This window comes from Electrophorus electricus, chromosome 10, assembly GCF_013358815.1.
Source record: "Electrophorus electricus isolate fEleEle1 chromosome 10, fEleEle1.pri, whole genome shotgun sequence".
Lineage (NCBI taxonomy): Eukaryota > Metazoa > Chordata > Actinopteri > Gymnotiformes > Gymnotidae > Electrophorus > Electrophorus electricus.
The window spans coordinates 6,585,624-6,603,140 of NC_049544.1; the positions used below are offsets into that span (position 1 = coordinate 6,585,624).

General features: G+C 51.2%; 1 protein-coding gene across 15 annotated transcripts in view; it reads right to left on the reverse strand.

Moving 5' to 3' along the window:
• The window catches only part of mef2d (myocyte enhancer factor 2d), a 47,091-nt gene that overhangs the window by 14,453 nt on the left and 15,121 nt on the right, over nt 1–17,517 (reverse strand). For 10 of the 15 annotated variants that reach the window (XM_035530853.1, XM_035530856.1, XM_035530859.1 and 7 more), the window contains 5 exons: nt 12,847–13,342; nt 10,321–10,524; nt 5,726–5,863; nt 1,666–1,873; nt 1,137–1,193 (listed from right to left, as the gene is read on the reverse strand). In XM_035530853.1, the coding sequence (XP_035386746.1) occupies nt 1,137–1,193; nt 1,666–1,873; nt 5,726–5,863; nt 10,321–10,524; nt 12,847–12,900 (661 nt within the window). In that variant the 5' untranslated portion in view covers nt 12,901–13,342. Of the gene's footprint in view, nt 1–1,136; nt 1,194–1,665; nt 1,874–5,725; nt 5,864–5,989; nt 6,125–10,320; nt 10,525–12,846; nt 13,343–14,639; nt 16,001–17,517 lie in introns of those variants that run through there. The other 5 variants (XM_035530861.1, XM_035530860.1, XM_035530855.1 and 2 more) reach the window with 2 other exon arrangements.

The window sequence follows — 17,517 nt, forward strand, 5'->3', positions numbered from 1 at the left end:
GATTATGAGTGCATGGTGGTTGTGCGCGAGTGTGCGCGAGCGAGTCTCTCGTCCCGCTAGGTCCTCCCGTCACCTCCCGCCTCCACCCCTCTCCCGACACCTCCAAGCCCTCCCCTACACCTCCAAGCCCAGGGTCCGATTACTCCAGGCTGGTAGTGGGAAAGGCAGGAATGTGTAGTGACGTCAATGCTGACATTCCTTGAACTCCTTCTCAACAGCAACAGCTGAGAATGGAGGCAGCGAGGGAAAGAAAGACAGATGGACAGAAGGAAAGGCTGAAAAAAAGAAGCAAAGAAAGAGAAAATCAAAAAAAAGAAAGTAAGAGAAAGGACAAAAAAAAAAAGAAAAAAAAGAAAGAAAGAGAGAGCGAGAGAGCTGAGGGGAGTAGTGGAGCACTCGCTGTTCTACATAGATCTTTGGTATAACTTTTGAGTCCACGATCCCTCTGCTGTAGTGACAGTGGCTTCACAACAAAGTGGCCAGTGAGCTGTGATCACTGAAGGGTGCACAAGCCACATTTGCTCTTTAATGAGCTACAGCGACAGGGCTCAAACCTCCAGCTGTTAGTGTGTCTCAAGGCTGCCTGCGAGGCGAGGCCCCTGGCCAGCCTTGTGCTGCCCTCCAGGCGGGGCAACACAGCGTGGCGCACGCACACACACACACACACACACACACACACACACACACACACACACACACGAGTGAGATATGGAGAAAAGCCGAGAGCAAGGAGCGTGGCAGAGCAGAAAGAGGGCGCAAGCGCGCGCGCGCGCGCGTGTGTGTGCGCGTTTGCACGCGGGTGATTTGCTGGAAGGGCGCGTTAGTCCACACCATTTATGCTATTCAGGTTTGTCATTTTGGTCACCCTGCCCCATCGCGTGTTCCCTTAGGGATGGCTGTTTACAAGCTTTGAGAGCACCATGTGATCCTCAGCTGTTGGCATCCAACAGGTGTGCATGCGTGTAGTGTTTGCGCGCGTAAGTGATGGCGTGTCAGGCCGCGGCGTCCTGCCACGAGCCGCTCCGCTAGCTCTGGGGGCGTGGCCAGCTCCCTGCCTTCCGCCTCCCGCTGCCCGCGCTGGAGTGACTGAAAGGCTGAGGGCGCGCAGAGCGGAGCAGAAGATGAAAGGCACTCACCCACTGGGCTCGGACATGCCCCGTTTGAGTTATTGAGGTCACCTCCTAGAAGAGCACCTGAGGGGGGGGGGGAGCATGATGGGTGAGAGGAGAAAAAGGAGAGACAGAGAGAGGGGGAGAGAGAGCCGAGTGAGTGATAGGATTTTAAGTGGCAATTTCAGACACACTGAACAGGTCTGGACTGCACTGTGAGCGAGTCCTTTTAACACACTCAGTTATTATCTCAAGGTCTCTGACTTGCCCTCCGTCACAGACCGCATCAGCCCCCTTTGAGCAAATGTTGCTGGAGCACACCTAAACGGTTTCAGAATTCAGTGTTCACCGTGACGGACCAGCAGTCTGCTCCTTTGCTACGGTGCTCGGGGAGGGTTTCGGCCGCCTGAACGACCAGCGCACAAAGAAAACGTGACGCGCACCCAAGTCCGTCCTGTGCTCGTGAGGGTCCCGCGTGAGGGTCCCGCGCGTCTTCAGCCCAGTAAACCCGAGTCAGGATCACCTGTCCCTGCCTCCCCACCCGAGTCGTCCTCACCTGCGCTGGCCGGTCTCTGGGGCAGGCCGGGGGACACCGTGTTCCTCTGGAGCTGCGGCTGCTGGGGAGAGAGCAGGCGTGGGTCTGTGAGCGTGGAGGTGACGAAGGAGGTGGTGACGAGGCTGCTGGGATTGCTGAAGGGGAGAGGGCTCTGATTGGACACCGGCACTGTGACTGGCATGGAGAAAGTTGGCGCCGGCACTGCAGACTGAGAAAGCACATGTGGAGAGGAGAGTTAGTGATGTCGCCGCCTCTCTCTCTCTCTCTCTCTCTCTCTCTCTCTCTCTTACATACACACATGCACACACACACACACGCGCGCGCGTTCGCTCACAGACGCACGCACACACACGCGCGCGCACAGACGCACGCACACACACGTGCATGCACACAGACGCACGCGCAAAAGCACGCGCACACAGACACGCATGCACGCCCGCACGTGCGCGCACACACACAACACGCCCGCGCACACACACGCCCGCCCGCACACACACACACACACACACGTCGTTAAACAATATGCGCTATGACTGCCGCACACACACAGCCACACACGCCCACGCCCAACCACACCCACACCCACACCCACTTTTAATAGCATGCCAGTGACTTGTGCAAACTCCCCAAAAGCAGAGCATGTGCAGCTTAGAAGAAAATGCAATGTTAATATCATCTTCCTCACGAACGTTAGAGGGGCTACTAGTCATCTGTGGCTCTACTCTCACAGAAGCTGACAGAGGTGTACAAGCCTCAAGACTGCTTCATATCTAGATATGATTAAAACAAAAAACACCTCAGAAAGTAGCTCCCAGTGCCAAATGATGTGCAACGGCTACAAAGTAGTCCATCACACTGCTCCTTCAGGTGTCTGAGAGACAGCGCGGTTGTGTCTTCTTCCGGGAGACAGCTTGGACAGCAGTGCCGATTGGCTGTTCCAGCACTCCGCAAAGCGTCATTGGCCACTTTGGGCACTAGGTGCACTCAAACTGTCCAACCAGCTCTGACGAAGACCCGTTTTCCCCGGGGTTCCTCTGCGCATGCAGGGCCGCTAAAATTGGAATGTGGGCCGTGGCGGGCCCCTGGTGTCCTGCGAGAGACCCAGTTTAACGGAGTCAGCGGTGTGTTCCGCACCTCCGTGCTCTTCCTACCCTGCTGTTCTCCGCTTCGCCGACTGATGTGTTTTGACTAAGCGAGGGCCTGTCAGTCTCAGAGTTCAAACTGAGGAGACTCTGCGTCTGAGAAACTGCTGCTTGATTCATACCGAACGTAGCACACGAAGGAGCCTGTCCATCCAAGGACGTTAGCAATGGACTGGCGACTAATACTGCAGCACATTGGTCGGGGCTCAAAACCTGCCCCGTTTGTGTGCTCGTGCGTTTTCAGCTTGGTCCTGAGCGGAGGCACTGACTGGAGAACGTGACTGACGTAGCCCAGCGAAACATGCTGGTGGCCTGGTGGGGGCGGGGTGTAGCTGGGTGTTACAGCACCACACACGGGTGGAGGAGGGGGGTTAGCGGGAACGGGGTTAAAATGGAAGGGAAACGGGAAGCATACAACACCAGACAGGACCCTGGACTCGACGGGAAACCGACAGTGACAGCCAGGCAGAAGGGAGATAAATCTGATCCAGGTACAGTTTCAGAGTATGTGACTAGGAGTCCTAGAACATTCTGCCCCCTTGTTCAGGGATGGCAGCTTTTTCTTTCCCTAGTGAATCACAGTCACGCAGGGCACGACAGGAAAAAAAAATGAAGTGGGAGTTCAAATGTAAACGTGTGCTCCAAATGATTCCACAATACGGTCTGTAGTATTAATAATAGGTCAGTACATCAAAGACAGTACATCAAATACACCTCACATGAAAAATATCAAGTTTATTCAAAGGCTGAATCAACTGAGCGAATCTAAGGCACAAGGAAAGGACGGACTAAGATATATATTTACTTTTGTCAAGAAATTTATTAGAAATGATTTTGATGACTGAATGTTAAGACTATTCGATAGACTAGCAGAGTGGTTGTAAAGGTTTGGTAAGAATTACAAAACTGGCACAGGAGTGCTGAGAGCTACAAATACCAACCAGATACCACCACACTGAACTCCAAAACACCATCTGGATATATTATTATTTTTGGTACTGCATAGAGTACTACTTTCAGTAACAAACACATTACAAATGACCTCTCAGGAGGATTTTGTGGTCTTGCATCAAGCATGTTTACCCTCTATTTACCCTCAGTTCACAGCTCAAGACAATACGCCATACCCTAGAACAGAATACGCCATACCCTAGAACAGAATACGCCATACCCTAGAACAGAATATGCCATACACTTTCCAGTGTACTTTGCTCAGAGAAAAACACGTGCCACCCAAATTTGATTACTCATTTAATGGATTCAATGTTTTTTGCTGAAAAATTAAAATACAAAAAAGAAAGAAAAATAAATTCCAAGATGGTTCTAATAAGAAAATGGCTCACAGCTGGGGCCTTGTGCTCAGTGCGAGTTTCATAGTGACAGGAAACGATTATCCATGAACTCCATCTGGGTGAATGATATGCCATCAAACATCACTTCAGCTGATTTGGTCGAACTGTATTGGACATTCAGCGAGAGCCAGTCCACTCGGATAGCCTTGGAAAGACTTTGGAAAGATTTGTGGTGAATAAACTAGGGAAAAGTTTCTTCCAGATGCATTAAAAAAAGAAATTCAAATCTCGAGCCTGAGCCATGTACGGCGGTGGGGGGGTGGGGGAGCTGTGCGTGGGCTCGACGGACTAGTGCCAAACGCCACCTACTTTCTGCTTGTGCCGTACTGCGGCTCTGTGAAGCCTGCAGTGCAGAAACAAGCGCGGTGTTCATTTGGTTTGGGGTGCGGAGCGCCGAGCCCCCCCCCCGCTTGAGCTCACCACCGCTCACTCTCAACACACCGCCCCCGTGGCCCTGGTTCCGTCGGCTTCCGTACGGAGCCAAGCCGCGGGCTCGCGTGCGCTCGGGGTGACACGTGGCGCTACGCGGAGAGCCATTTGCTGCTGATTGAGTAACAGAGTCTCTTCCGTTCTGTTGGTAACGGTGAGATATTCCATCGCTTTGGGTGTGTTTAAAACACAGTTTGCATCCAAACCTTATTTTTAATTTAGGTATAATGAACTACGTAGCTTGAACTGTGGTCCGACGCTAACAGGACAGACCTTTTGGTACCAGAAGGATAAGAATTTAAAACTGAAATCAAAACGCATCTTAATGTGCGACACTGTCCAAACAAATAAAACTGAAATAATGTTCTACAGGTTGGCGTTTCTACAGGCGAATATTTGGATTTTGTTGTTAGAGCAGTGCACATGGCTAAAGTGAGATTCTGCGTGCTGCTACCTTGGGCTGTCAGGTGCGGATTAGACTGCAGAGGAAGGGAGAGACAGTAGAGAAGAAGAGAAGGATGAGAGGTGCTGTATGCTTGCGTTTGCCATCTCCAGTGAATGCTTTGCTGGGTGGCCTGGTCGTCATTCTGTACGGCAGATCTGACACATATGAGTTCAACTTTAATCCTTGCACAGATACCATGGCAGACAAGGGAGGGTGGGGGGGTGGGGTTGGGGGGGGGGGTTGTTGGAGGCACGTCTCTAAGCGTATACCCTACTCCGAGGATTTCCCTCCCAGCTGGTGAGGTAGAGAGGCTTATCCGACAAAGCTAAAACATGCCTCTCGCCACCTCGCAAACACCAAAAAAGAGAGAAAGAAAGAAAAACAAGAAAAGGGGGAGGTCCCTGGAGTCAGGTGCCTGTTCTCGGCAAACATTCAGGATCGTGTCATCATGGAAAACTTGAGCCAAAAGCCAATTGTGGCTCAACAAAGGAAGGACAGGATCACTTCCAGATCGCACTTTCCTTTCCGACGACCGGAGCGGGCACCCGAGCGCACACATTCACTGGGACTGGGGGGGAGGGGTGGGGTGGGTGCAGGGATTGCAGGGGGTGATGGTTGGGGGCAACGTGGCTGGCAGGCGCCATGTGAGTCGGCTTGGCGGGCCGAGCGGTCCCCTTCACACTGGTACTCACTGACAGCCTATAGCTCTGCATCATTTTATCAAACTCCTCGTCTATTTTTTTGTACTTCTCCTCAGTGCGAGGCGTGAGTGAGAAGGGCTCCTCGGGGTCCGGGCTTTCCGAATCCCGGTGCTCTTTCTTGTTCAGAGCCTTCATTTAGCTCCCGGGAGAGGGAGAGAGAGGAAGAGAGAGAGAGAGAGAGAGAGAGAGAGAGAGAGAGAGAGAGAGGGAGAGGGAGAGAGATGTTAGAATGGCCCAGGGAAGAGATGTACTCACGCCGTATCGTTTGAAGAGGATGTCCAGTTCCTCGCTCTTGCGATACTTGTCGTCCTGTAAGGGGCTCTGGTCGATCGAATCGTCGCCGTCCGGCTCTGGGCTGTTGCAACCGTTAAAGCCTTTCTTTCGCAACGTCTTAAAAGGTTCGGAACAGGAGAGAGGGGAAAAATAGGAGGACACTTCACTTTTGAGCACAGAGTCAGCACTTTACATCTATCGCTATCGAGGGCTCGACACACCTCAGCTCCAGTTCACCCCTCTGCAAGCTCTGGGACGGCAGGAAGGGTGAATTAGATTCATCGCTGGCAATGACTTTACCAGCGATTTAACTATGACTTGCAATATCCCGCAACTGCAAGCAAGGCAGAAAACCGCCTTTGAGAAAATATGCTTGGGGGAAAAAAAAAAAAAACCAAATAAGCTGAAAGACGAAAGAAAGTAGTAAACAGAGTGCATGCAAGTCAGGGTTGGAGTGGGGCTCGTGTACTATTCTGGAGGGCTTTTATTTTGATAGGATTTCCCAGACAAGCTTTGGTGTAAGTAGCTTTGCTGATGGAGGGGACTGTAACCCAACAGAAAAAGAACTCTGCGTAAGACCACCACACCCAGTACGAGGAGAAGGCTGGATCACACGGGCCTCAGAAAAACCCACCCTGTTAAATTTATATACTGCAGCAAATTGCAGGAATAAAAACAGAAAAGGTCTTAGACGATCGACCGTCAAGGGATAATATATTACAGTGGATTCAACGTAATTTATCATTAATGAAACAGATGGATGAGAACATGCAGGGATGTTTAGCTACTCCCATGCTTGAGATCATGAGAACAGTATAAGCTGAGGTTCGCAGAAATTACAGGCAGTGGGAAAAAAAAAACCAAACAAAAAACAAAAAAACCAAACTCCATCGGGTGGCGACAAGGGCAGCACAACATTCCTGTTAGTTCGCACCTCTCCCTCGCTCACACGCATGCACGCGCGCGCACACACACGGAGGAGTGCGTCAGCTGATCCGCTTGTCTCTGGGCCCAGTCCATCTGTTCACCTGTCCCTCCGCTCCTCTAGCTGCTGGCTCTCTCTCTCATGTGCCCAGCTTCTCTTGTGTTGCCAAGGTAAGATTCCCCTGCAGAGCTCGGCGAGCTCTGACTGGCTGGAGCTTCTGCCTTCATGCCCCTCCCCCTCCCTTCACCCCCGCCTGCACTCTGACTGGTTCTCCTCCAGTCTACCATTAACCCATCCTTCCTGCTCTCTCTCTCTCTCTGTCTCTCTCTCTCTCTCTCTCTCTCTCTGTCTCTCTCTCTCTCTCTCTCTCTCTCTCTCTCTGTCTCTCTCTCTCTCTCTGTCTCTCTGTCTCTCTCTCTCTGTCTCTCTCTCTCTCTCTCTCTCTCTCTCTCTGTCTCTCTCTGTCTCTCTCTCTCTCTCTCTCTCTCTCTCTCTCTCTCTCTCTCTCTCTCTGTCTCTCTCTGTCTCTCTCTCTCTCTCTCTCTCTCTCTCTCTCTCTCTGTCTCTCTCTGTCTCTCTCTCTCTCTCTCTCTCTCTGTCTCTCTCTGTCTCTCTCTCTCTCTCTCTCTCTCTCTCTCTCTCTCTCTCTCTCTCTCTCTCATTCTTTCTTTCGCTGTTCAACTCTTTCCTTCCTCCTCCTCCTCCTCCTCCTCCCCTTTTGTCATCAATCTCACCCACGACTCTCTGGACTGACTCATCGCTGTCCTCCTGTGCCCTCCGTCTCCCCATCCTCCCATCCGTCCTTCTCAAATTCTCGCCGCTTCCCCCGAAGTCTCCCGGGCGTACGGGAGAGCGGCTGGAGGGGCGTTCGGCGTGGGACGCAGAATGTGATGTGGGTCCGTGGAGGCAGAATGTAACGCAGGGCCCTGGGGGCTGTCCCCGGGGGCTGCGCTCCCGCCCGAGGGCTGTCGCTGAGCGGAGACGCTTAGCGCGGAGAGGGCGGCTCCTTCCTGCTCTGCACCTCTGCTGCTCAGAGGCGCCATTTTAAAGACACTTCTACCGTTTCCCCACGTGGCCCTGACAGAGCTGCTCACTGTGTGTACATGTGTATGAGGGTATGCGGGTGTGTGTGGTGTTCTGTGGGTATGGTGGGTGTGGGTGTTTGTGTATGTATGTGGTGTGTGTAGGGTTTTTTTTTAATGTCACACAGTGATTGAGGACTGCCTACTGTTCCACTGTGAACAGACTACACGTTTGTACGTTCCCTCTGCAGCACAGGAGAGGTCAGGTGAGTGCGTCACACACACCACAGCATTCCCAGAGACACCAGCCGGGCCAGCGCTGCAGGGTCACTCAACTCGGCCTGTATGGTGGCCGAGGCGGGTTGCGAGGGTTCGCTGCTCCTGCCCATGCAGGGATGTGACAGGCTTTATGGGAGGTGTGGAAATCCGGTTGACGTGATAAAGTCGGATTAGGCCACAGGGATCACAACGCGGCCAATGGGCGCAGGGTTCCACCTTGAAAGGCCTCCCCCCTGCCCTCCTGAGTCGGACAGCACCCTCACAAAGCTGCCTCCGGCCGCGGGACAGACGGAAGGACAGAGCCGTGCCGAAGAACCGGGAGGCCCTCTGCAAAGAGCGGAGAGCTCCCCACAGTCCAAGCGGGGTCAGAGGTCGGATCCTGTGCACTTCTCCTCCCCGCCGAATTGCCTCGGAATAGGACTTCCCTCGCTATTTCTCCTCTATTTCCCCTTTTCAATCCCTCGTTCCTGTCCAATCTTGATGGATCCCTTAACGCCATGCTCTGTATTCTGGCGTGACATGTTCCCACATCTTCCCTCTCTCACACGCTCTCTGCAGTGAAGCAGATTAACTTGCTCTGGCAGGAAACACACACACACACACTCAGCAGAGAGGGCAAGAGAGCATGCGACTGCTCCGTGACACAGTGTGTGAAGGAATGCCTGCCTGCATGGTGTGTGTGTACATAATAAATGGACGACAGAGAGCAACTCCTCTCTCATCTCATTGCTTACACTCAACAACATGTGCATCAGCCTCCATTATTTAAACACACATCTTACTAGGAGAAATCTACTCAGACAGAACAGCGAACCGGCGGGGTCTGAACCCATGGCGCACTGCACGCAGGCCAGAAACTGTATTGGGACACCCCAAACCGGCGTCTGCAGGTTCAGGTGAGGGCCACGTTGTGACCCGGCACTGCACACACATTCTTCACCAGGCCCTGGGCGTCAGGCACTGCATCTCAACATTACATGAGACAGCTTTCTAGTCCACTAAACGCTAAAGCGTGCATATGAACAGACACACGTACACGCTCACTCACACACAGCCATACGTACGCACTCACACAGACGCATACGCACTCACTCACACACACCCCCTCGCTCCCTCTGTACACGCTTAAGCCCTCTGCAGCTGCAACCAATAGGAAGCATGCATTTCTATTAGTGCAGTCTTTTGTGGTGATGAAAAAGTCACACACACACACCCACACGCACGCAAACACACACACACACACACACGCGCATGCAGCTCATTCTCACCATCACACACCCATGTGATATGTACTAAGTGCCTTTTCCATCATACCTCTGCTAATTCTTTATAACTGAAGACGTGTGTTCCAATGCGAACATAAGCGGACCGCACAACTTCACTATCAGAAATGTGTTCACGTATTCGTGTAGTGGTTCTTGAACACCAAAAGGTGTTATTTATGGCCGGATACACTGTAGACCTCTTTCAAACATTTGTGTATGCTGGCAGCCACTATCTTGCGTTGGTTGAGATAGGACTTACCGGATGGGCAGTGTGTGTGTGCCCGTGTGTGCCTGTGTGTGTGTAGCCCTCTCGCTCACGCCAAGGCCAGGGGGAGTCAGAAGGTCCAGCTGTCCTACCTCTGCTCTCCCACCATCTTCCAGGCAAGCAGCCAGAGCCGTATCGAGATCCATAAGCCTCTAAACCTCCCCTACACCAGCAGCAAGCTGCTCTCGGGCCCACGCCCACAGGAGACCACGCCCCCTGGGCCCTCAACTCCCTCCCCTTGCTTAGCTTAGCTCCCGTAAAAGCGACGGCTAAAAAGCGAGGCCTCCGACCCGCTCTGCACGGCTTGGGGAGAAGGGGGGAAAAAAAAAAAAATGAGGAAAGAAAACAAGCAAGTGAACGGGTAAAAAAAACAGAGCAGCCTGAACTCTCAAATAAGAAAAGCCTACATTTATGTGGCCAATATTAGCATCTTAAAGCTTATACTGAACCAACCATCGTCTAAGCTGGCCCCAACCTCGCCATGGCAGTCCGCGGTAGTCAAACAGGGGCCGGCGAGAGTGTGCGTGTGTCGGGGGTGTTGTGGCTGAGGGCGTTACCTCGATGATGTCCGCGTTGGTTCTGCTCTCGTGCGGCTCGTTGTACTCGGTGTACTTCAGCAGCACCTTGTCCATGTCGGTGCTGGCGTACTGGAACAGCTTGTTGGAGTGGTTGAAGATGATGAGGGCGATCTCGCAGTCGCACAGCACGCTCAGCTCGTAGGCCTTCTTCATCAGGCCGAACTTTCGCTTGGTGAAAGTCACCTGGCCGGGCGGCGGGGGCCAAGGAGTGAAGGCACAGGGAGAGGGGAGAGGAGAGAGGAACCAGGTTTTCAGGAAAGCATACATTTCACTAGGCCTGGTGCACAAGAAATCTCCAATAATAAAAGTAGTGGCAGAGATTTGCAGAACCCCCCCCCCCCCCCCCCCCCCCCCTCCAATTCCTCCTTATACATATTTTATAGAGGGTCTATATTGTTTAAATGTGAATCTGGCCCTTAGCTACGTTAACAGTGTTCTCCTCTGGAAGCCTTATTGATTTGAATCATCTCTGCGACAAGACTTCCACCCCCCACCACGCTGAGCGTGTTACAGTGGTGCAGCGCTGTGTCAAACCAGCAGTGTGATGCCTTCTGTTTCTCTGATAGAACTTGTTCTCCCTGCTGGCACTAATTCAATTCATTTCAGATTTGCTTCCATAGGCACTGAAACTGTCCTCTTTAAATCACACCTTCAAATTGCTTGTGCACACACACACACACACACACACATACACACACAAAGCTAGATGACCAGACATAAATAAACAACAAGAATTCATCTGCTGAGCTGTGGAATCCTTCAAAAGGTCTAAAAAGCAGGAGACTGAACATAAAAGGTAGCAAAACAATATTCTTTCAACACCATAAAGTGCATTATAGAAATAAAAAGACATTTTGCTGCTGACGAGCTTGCTTTTTTAACGTCAGTCCAAACCGTGCACACAATAATGTTTTACTTAAGTACAGTCTTGCAATCAAAAAATCAGGTGGTGTCTCCTTGCAGACAAAAATGAGACAAAATGAACAGAAATAAAAGATAAAATGTACTATATATGACAATGAGACATTATTTTAACCAGTGTGAAAGAAGACGTGGTTCATTAGACACCGAGAGAATCATGGCTCTCCTTCGACCAACACGAAATCCACTACAAACAAGCACAACATAATTGGCATCAAAAATAGCCTGGCAGGTAACCAATGGCAACGTGCAAATCTCTGCGGGAAGGCCGTGTGGACCCGTGGCGGGAGGTCACAGTGGTGGACGGGTCCCGCTCCAATCTTCCTCCAATACAATTAACCTCGGGGCTGTACGTAGCGCTACCGACCTTTATACGACACACTCTCGCCTGCCACGGGCCGCACAGGAGACACCGCAGCTATGCGCGCTTCCCCAGACCGCTACCCGCACGCGTCTCTGCATGCGCCTCCAGGAGTTGAATGTAATTAATTAAGGTGTTTAAAATCAAATCAAATTCGAATTTAAAAATGTGGCCTTTGTGTTGCCAGTGAGAAGATGCCATAACGTTGTTTTATCCAAAAGTTAGGAGTAGCTGATCAAAACTGTTTGAAAAAAATGGTTGCAATGGAAAAACTGGTTACTGATTTAAAAGAATAAAAGAAGTCTAGGTATGTTTTTCATATCTTTCGGTCCATGCACTGGATAAATGGAAGAATGTCACATTTTGGTTCATTCAAAGTATGTGTTGTATCCAGCCGAGGGTGAGCTGCTGTGAGGTTACAACTGCTGGAAGAGAGGCGCTAAGAGCTAAAGGAACCCAGGTAAGTCGCACCTGAGCCCATGTGAGTCTCGGTGAGTACACACACACCTGAGCCCATGTGAGTCTCGGTGAGTACACACACACCTGAGCCCATGTGAGTCTCGGTGAGTACACACACACACACCTGAGCCCATGTGAGTCTCGGTGAGTACACACATACCTGAGCCCATGTGAGTCTCGGTGAGTACACACATACCTGAGCCCATGTGAGTCTCGGTGAGTACATACACACACCTGAGCCCATGTGAGTCTCGGTGAGTACACACACACACACACCTGAGCCCATGTGAGTCTCGGTGAGTACACACACACACACCTGAGCCCATGTGAGTCTCGGTGAGTACACACATACCTGAGCCCATGCGAGTACACACACACACACACACACACAGCTGAGCCCATGTGAGTCTCAGTAAGTACACAATCCTGAGCCCCTGCGAGTTTGGGTGAATACCTGAGACAGACACTTTTCATGTCTCACCATGGGAGACATGAAAAGTCCAGAAAACTGACCTGAAAAATCAGCTTGGACTCAACCACCCCCCCCCAAAAAGAAAACCCTGCCTCACAGGCAGTGTATCTGAGGATGGATGTACACAGCCTCCCAGCTCAAACAGGTGGCAACATTCTGAAAGGGCAAGGATGGCAGTTTTTTTTATCTTAGATCAAGTCCCAGTTTTCTCTGTTGGCTTCACATAAATAAAAGCAATAAAAAGCACGCGCACACCCACACACAGACACAACCAGTGTGCCAGGTTTCTCACCTGTCTGTTCCGCTCATCTGTGATTCGCTGGATCTGGATCTTTTTTCTCCCCATGTCTGCTTTGACTGGGCAGGGCTGGGGGCAGGGTGGAGCTCGTGATGAGATCAGATAACAGAGGTCACGCCTGTCTCAAACAACGGCGGGCAGCAAATGGCGACTCAGGTGTTGGCCTTGCTCACGCTCGCGCATACACACACACACACACACACACACACACGCACGCACACACACCGTCCCCCTCTCTGGCCGCTCCACCTGTCTGAGGCAGCTGAGCTCGCGGCTCCTCCCCCACAGACGAGAAACACCAGGGCAGGAAGGACCGAGCGAGGCCTGTGGGCGGGGCCTTCAGATCACGGTCCGCTCAGGCTGCAAGTCATCGGATTTGGGTCCGCGCTGCGATCCGGCCCCCGCACGCCGCCGCCGACGATGATGATGATGATGATGATGATGGTGGTGGTGGTGATGATGGTGATGATTATGAAGATGAGTTATGGACCTATAAAAGAGAATAACAATAAACTAACCCTGCCAACTTCAAATGACATGCCTTACATGTACAATCACATGCCAAATTACAACACATCGTGCTGTGACAGATTGCATTATTAAAAAAAATACAGGTCAAGAAAAAGCATGTAGTCAACATCAGAACTGCATTATTTTGTAAAATTAAACTACAGTAAATAAATACATCATTAAAGGTTTTGGGAAGGAAACCATAATCTCACTTCAATGAAAAAAAAAAAAAAACTTTAGTAAGAAAGATTGGAATAAAGCATCTCGAATGCAAGGCAGGTATAATTGCCTATTAAGCAGACAGACAGTTCTTTAGACCTTTCTCCCGAAAACTGCTCTAGAACGCAGAATGTGCAGTAGGAACAGACTGGGAGGAACACCCCTCTGGGGGTTTGCGTTTCCCGGAGGGATGGGAGGGCAGCTCCTGTGCTGTATGACGGCAGGAAGTGAGCCGTGCTGCATCAGCTCCATCAGAGACAGCACAGCCAGAGCGGTGTGCCTCGCCGGGCTGCCCACCTGGCACACCTCCGCATGTGATTACTAAGGGACGCCGGGTGCGACGTGGGTGGGAGGAGCCTGGCAGGTGGGAGGGGGCGGACAGGCATCCGTCCCCGGCCCGGCGGAGCTGGAAGAGTGCCTCTGCTCACAGCAGTTGGGCAAACGCACACCGTCACGATTACATTACGGTTATTACCACAGACAGCCTACTAGCTACTGCAGCTGAGAGTGAGCTCAAGCTTTTCAGTTCTGTCCTACTTCTACCAATGTTCGGCCCACTCGATGCCCCTGGACAGCGGGCAGAGATGGTATATAGGCCTCATGTGTGCGGAGGTTCAGTTCACAGGAATATACACAGTGGAAGCAGGCGCGAGGCATGTGTGCGTGGGTGGGGCCGTCTCCACGCTTGGTGACGCGCGCATGCCAGAGCTAACGCAAGCATGAATGAGCTACATGCAACCTCAGAATAGCCATGTGGGCCATGATCGTTTTAAAACCTGCTATAACCATCTCTCCGCCTCAGCACAAAGAAAGAAATAAACACACAAAGCCTCAAAATAGCATTCTATATATAGACACACACACACACACACGCACACACACGCGCACGCGCACACGCACGCGCACGCGCACGCACACGCACACGCACACGCACACGCACACACACACGCACACGCACACACACACGCACACGCACACACACACACACGGTCCAGCATGCCGGGCGCCAAGAGCAGACTTGCTATGACAGGCACATGGCAGTAAGGAGGAAGACCTACCGCCGCACCTCCGGCCCCCAGCACACACCCCCGTCATCGATTCGTAGGCTTCTCGCTGAGTCTGGAGAGGGGAAGCCTGGCCTCGGCACTCGCTCATTTCCCACAATCCCCCGGCCAGCGCACCACTCCGCGTTCGGTCTGAAGGGTCGGGAGGGATTTCACCCCATTTAACCCCAAACTGCTTTAAAAGAAGCATAAGCAACCCCTGAAGAGAACAGGATGTGCACCAGGGCGAACCGATATAGAAGCGGTGACAAGTGCGCTGCAGTGTTGGGGGGTTTGTTGGGTCAGGGAATGAGCTCGTGATCGATCCACTCCGGTCATGGGACGAGCTCGTCTTTTCCTCCTTTGGCGGCACGCTTCATTTTCTTTCCGCCGCGGAGCTGTGCATAAATATTGATGGCTTGGAGTCGCTACAACTCAAAACCGGGCCATTTGTTTATTCCATTTCTTAAAGTATCTTTAACAAATTGGACGGGGTTGGGGGGGGCCGGTTCTGAGAAAAACAACATTATAAATTATTCGATGCGACCACATGGGAACAAACTGGTTTCCCCTCCTGACAATGGGTGGGCAAATGCCCCCCACTCTGCAGTAAGCGGAGAAGGATGTCCCAGCGGGCTGGGCAGTCACGCCGGCCCCGAAACGGACGCGGGGGAAGCCGCGGTGAGCTGGGATGGTTGTCATGTCGGACTGTGTGGTTAAGTGTGTGAACAGCAGTTAGTCAGCTAGTAACAGTTAAGAAATATGGTGAGAAAGATTAAAGACAACAGGATGCGGAAAAAAGGAGCAAACCTGAGTCTTCTTAGGATACGCAGTAGCTTTCAGCCACTTGTGGAACAGGATATTGAATCCTATTACAAACGTTTTTTTTTGTTTTTGTTTTTGTTTTAAACTACCCTTCAAAGCTCTCGTTAATTCTTTTGTGCCTTGCAATGTGGTTTATGGTCAAACAAAGAGAAAGAAAAAAGTTCAACCTATTAAGTCACTGGTTGAGACAGTTAGGAGTCCAAAGGAGCAAATGCACATAAACACACCCGCACCCACACCCACACGCATGCACACAAACACACACACGCATCTTGTATTATTGTGTGCAAGTATTATTGTGTGTCATGGAACAGGCCCTGTCATCAGCTTCAGCATTCTTTTCATTCTGTGGTGTGGACTGTTTTTGCATGTGTGTATGACATGCACGCATGTATTCATTCTGCAGGGTGCTGTGCGGTGTGTGTGTGTGTGTGTGTGTGTGTCCTCTCGCTGTGCCTGACGTGGTGATCGGTAGAGAGCCCTGACCCAGGCATCAGGAGGGCAGCCTGGGCTTCAAAGGCACATGAAAAGCCTTCTTTATCTGCGAGGGCATGCAGATGGGGTAACCTTTTACCCCCCCCCAGCCCTGAGAAGACAGCGACCTGGCACTGATCTGAGCCACTTAGCCCCCTTTGCGCGGGCCCTGCGGAAAACTAAATGGTGCATTCCGTACCAACTCGATTCTTTCGCTCTTTTGAATTAATGGACAAGTTCATCCTGCTCCGTCAGGCAAGACTTGTCACGACGGCTGATTGGTTTCCAGGTGAAGGCCAGCGTCATGCTCAGAGAGTCCACTAAAGAATCCAGCACACCTGTCTGGACCCACAGGTTTGCACATACTGGAGAGATGATGCCTTTAAGTGATTGCAAGCGAGGCTGGCATTGCCCGAACGTTTAGGAAAAGGCTTAAAGTGCGACTTAAAGCCTGTTGGTTAGAAACTGTAAATAACGCTCAGCTCAACTCTCTAGCTCATGGTACACTTTTCTAAACGGACAATGTACACCTTGGGGGGGGGGGGGGGGGGGGGATATGTGCATCGAGGCACTCATTACAATATGAAGAAACTTTGTACCCAGAACTGTAATGAACTGAACTGAAACCTGACTACTGTTTTAATCTTTTCTAAGCAGGTCCAAAATATCCTTCTTCATCACTCCTCACCACTGACACATTCTGGCAAAAGTTGGAAGGGCAGATCAAGGTGAGCCAGAGAAGTTGGTTTCTCTGTCATGGCACAAAGGCCCTTCAAAGTACTCCACAGGCCCAGTAAAGTGCATCACAGGTCCATTCGGGTATTCCACAGGCCTGCTGGAGTACTACATGGCAAACATGTTAACATTTCAGCGGTTTTGATGAAATCCCTCACAACTGTGTTTTAGTGTTCAGGAGAATAAAAGGAAAATGCAGACTCATGTTGTCAAGAACATGCGAGTCTCAGACAGACTCACATGGCCAAGAGCGCTAAAAACCACATAATGGTTACTCAGTTTAGGCTTCTACCAATTTCCAAAATAAAAATGCAGCTCACATTTGAGCAAAATTCCACTTGAGCCAATTCAAGAATGAGCAAGAAACTGAAAAAATGTGAGTGATTCTTTTACAAAGAGAGATTGTACACTAATCAGTGTATATAATGTATACTAATAAATTGTATGCTAATGATTAATAAACTTAAATATAATGTAATTATAATGTAATTACTTAAATACAAAAACAACAATAACTGAGTCAGCTAGGCTACTGTATTATTTAAACCCATAATCACCACATTAGTGGATGCCTGACCCTTTTACGTATCCCTGTCTCCTGACAGCCCTATTGAATGTGGCGTTGTTACGAGCCATCTTGCGCTGAAGTGCTGTGAAGCACCAGAGCACCACTTGGATAATCACAGAGAGCCCGCGTCCATGTGTGGGCATACGCCAGCGCCCGCGGGCGGTCGCGCCATCGTGCGCGAGCGTGCCAGCCGTATCTCCTGTGCGGGGTGTGAGAGAGGGAGTCCAGTTCTGTCCTCCCCGCCTGTGACTGGTGGTGGACAGGCCTGGCGCTCGGGAGATAAGAGGAAGA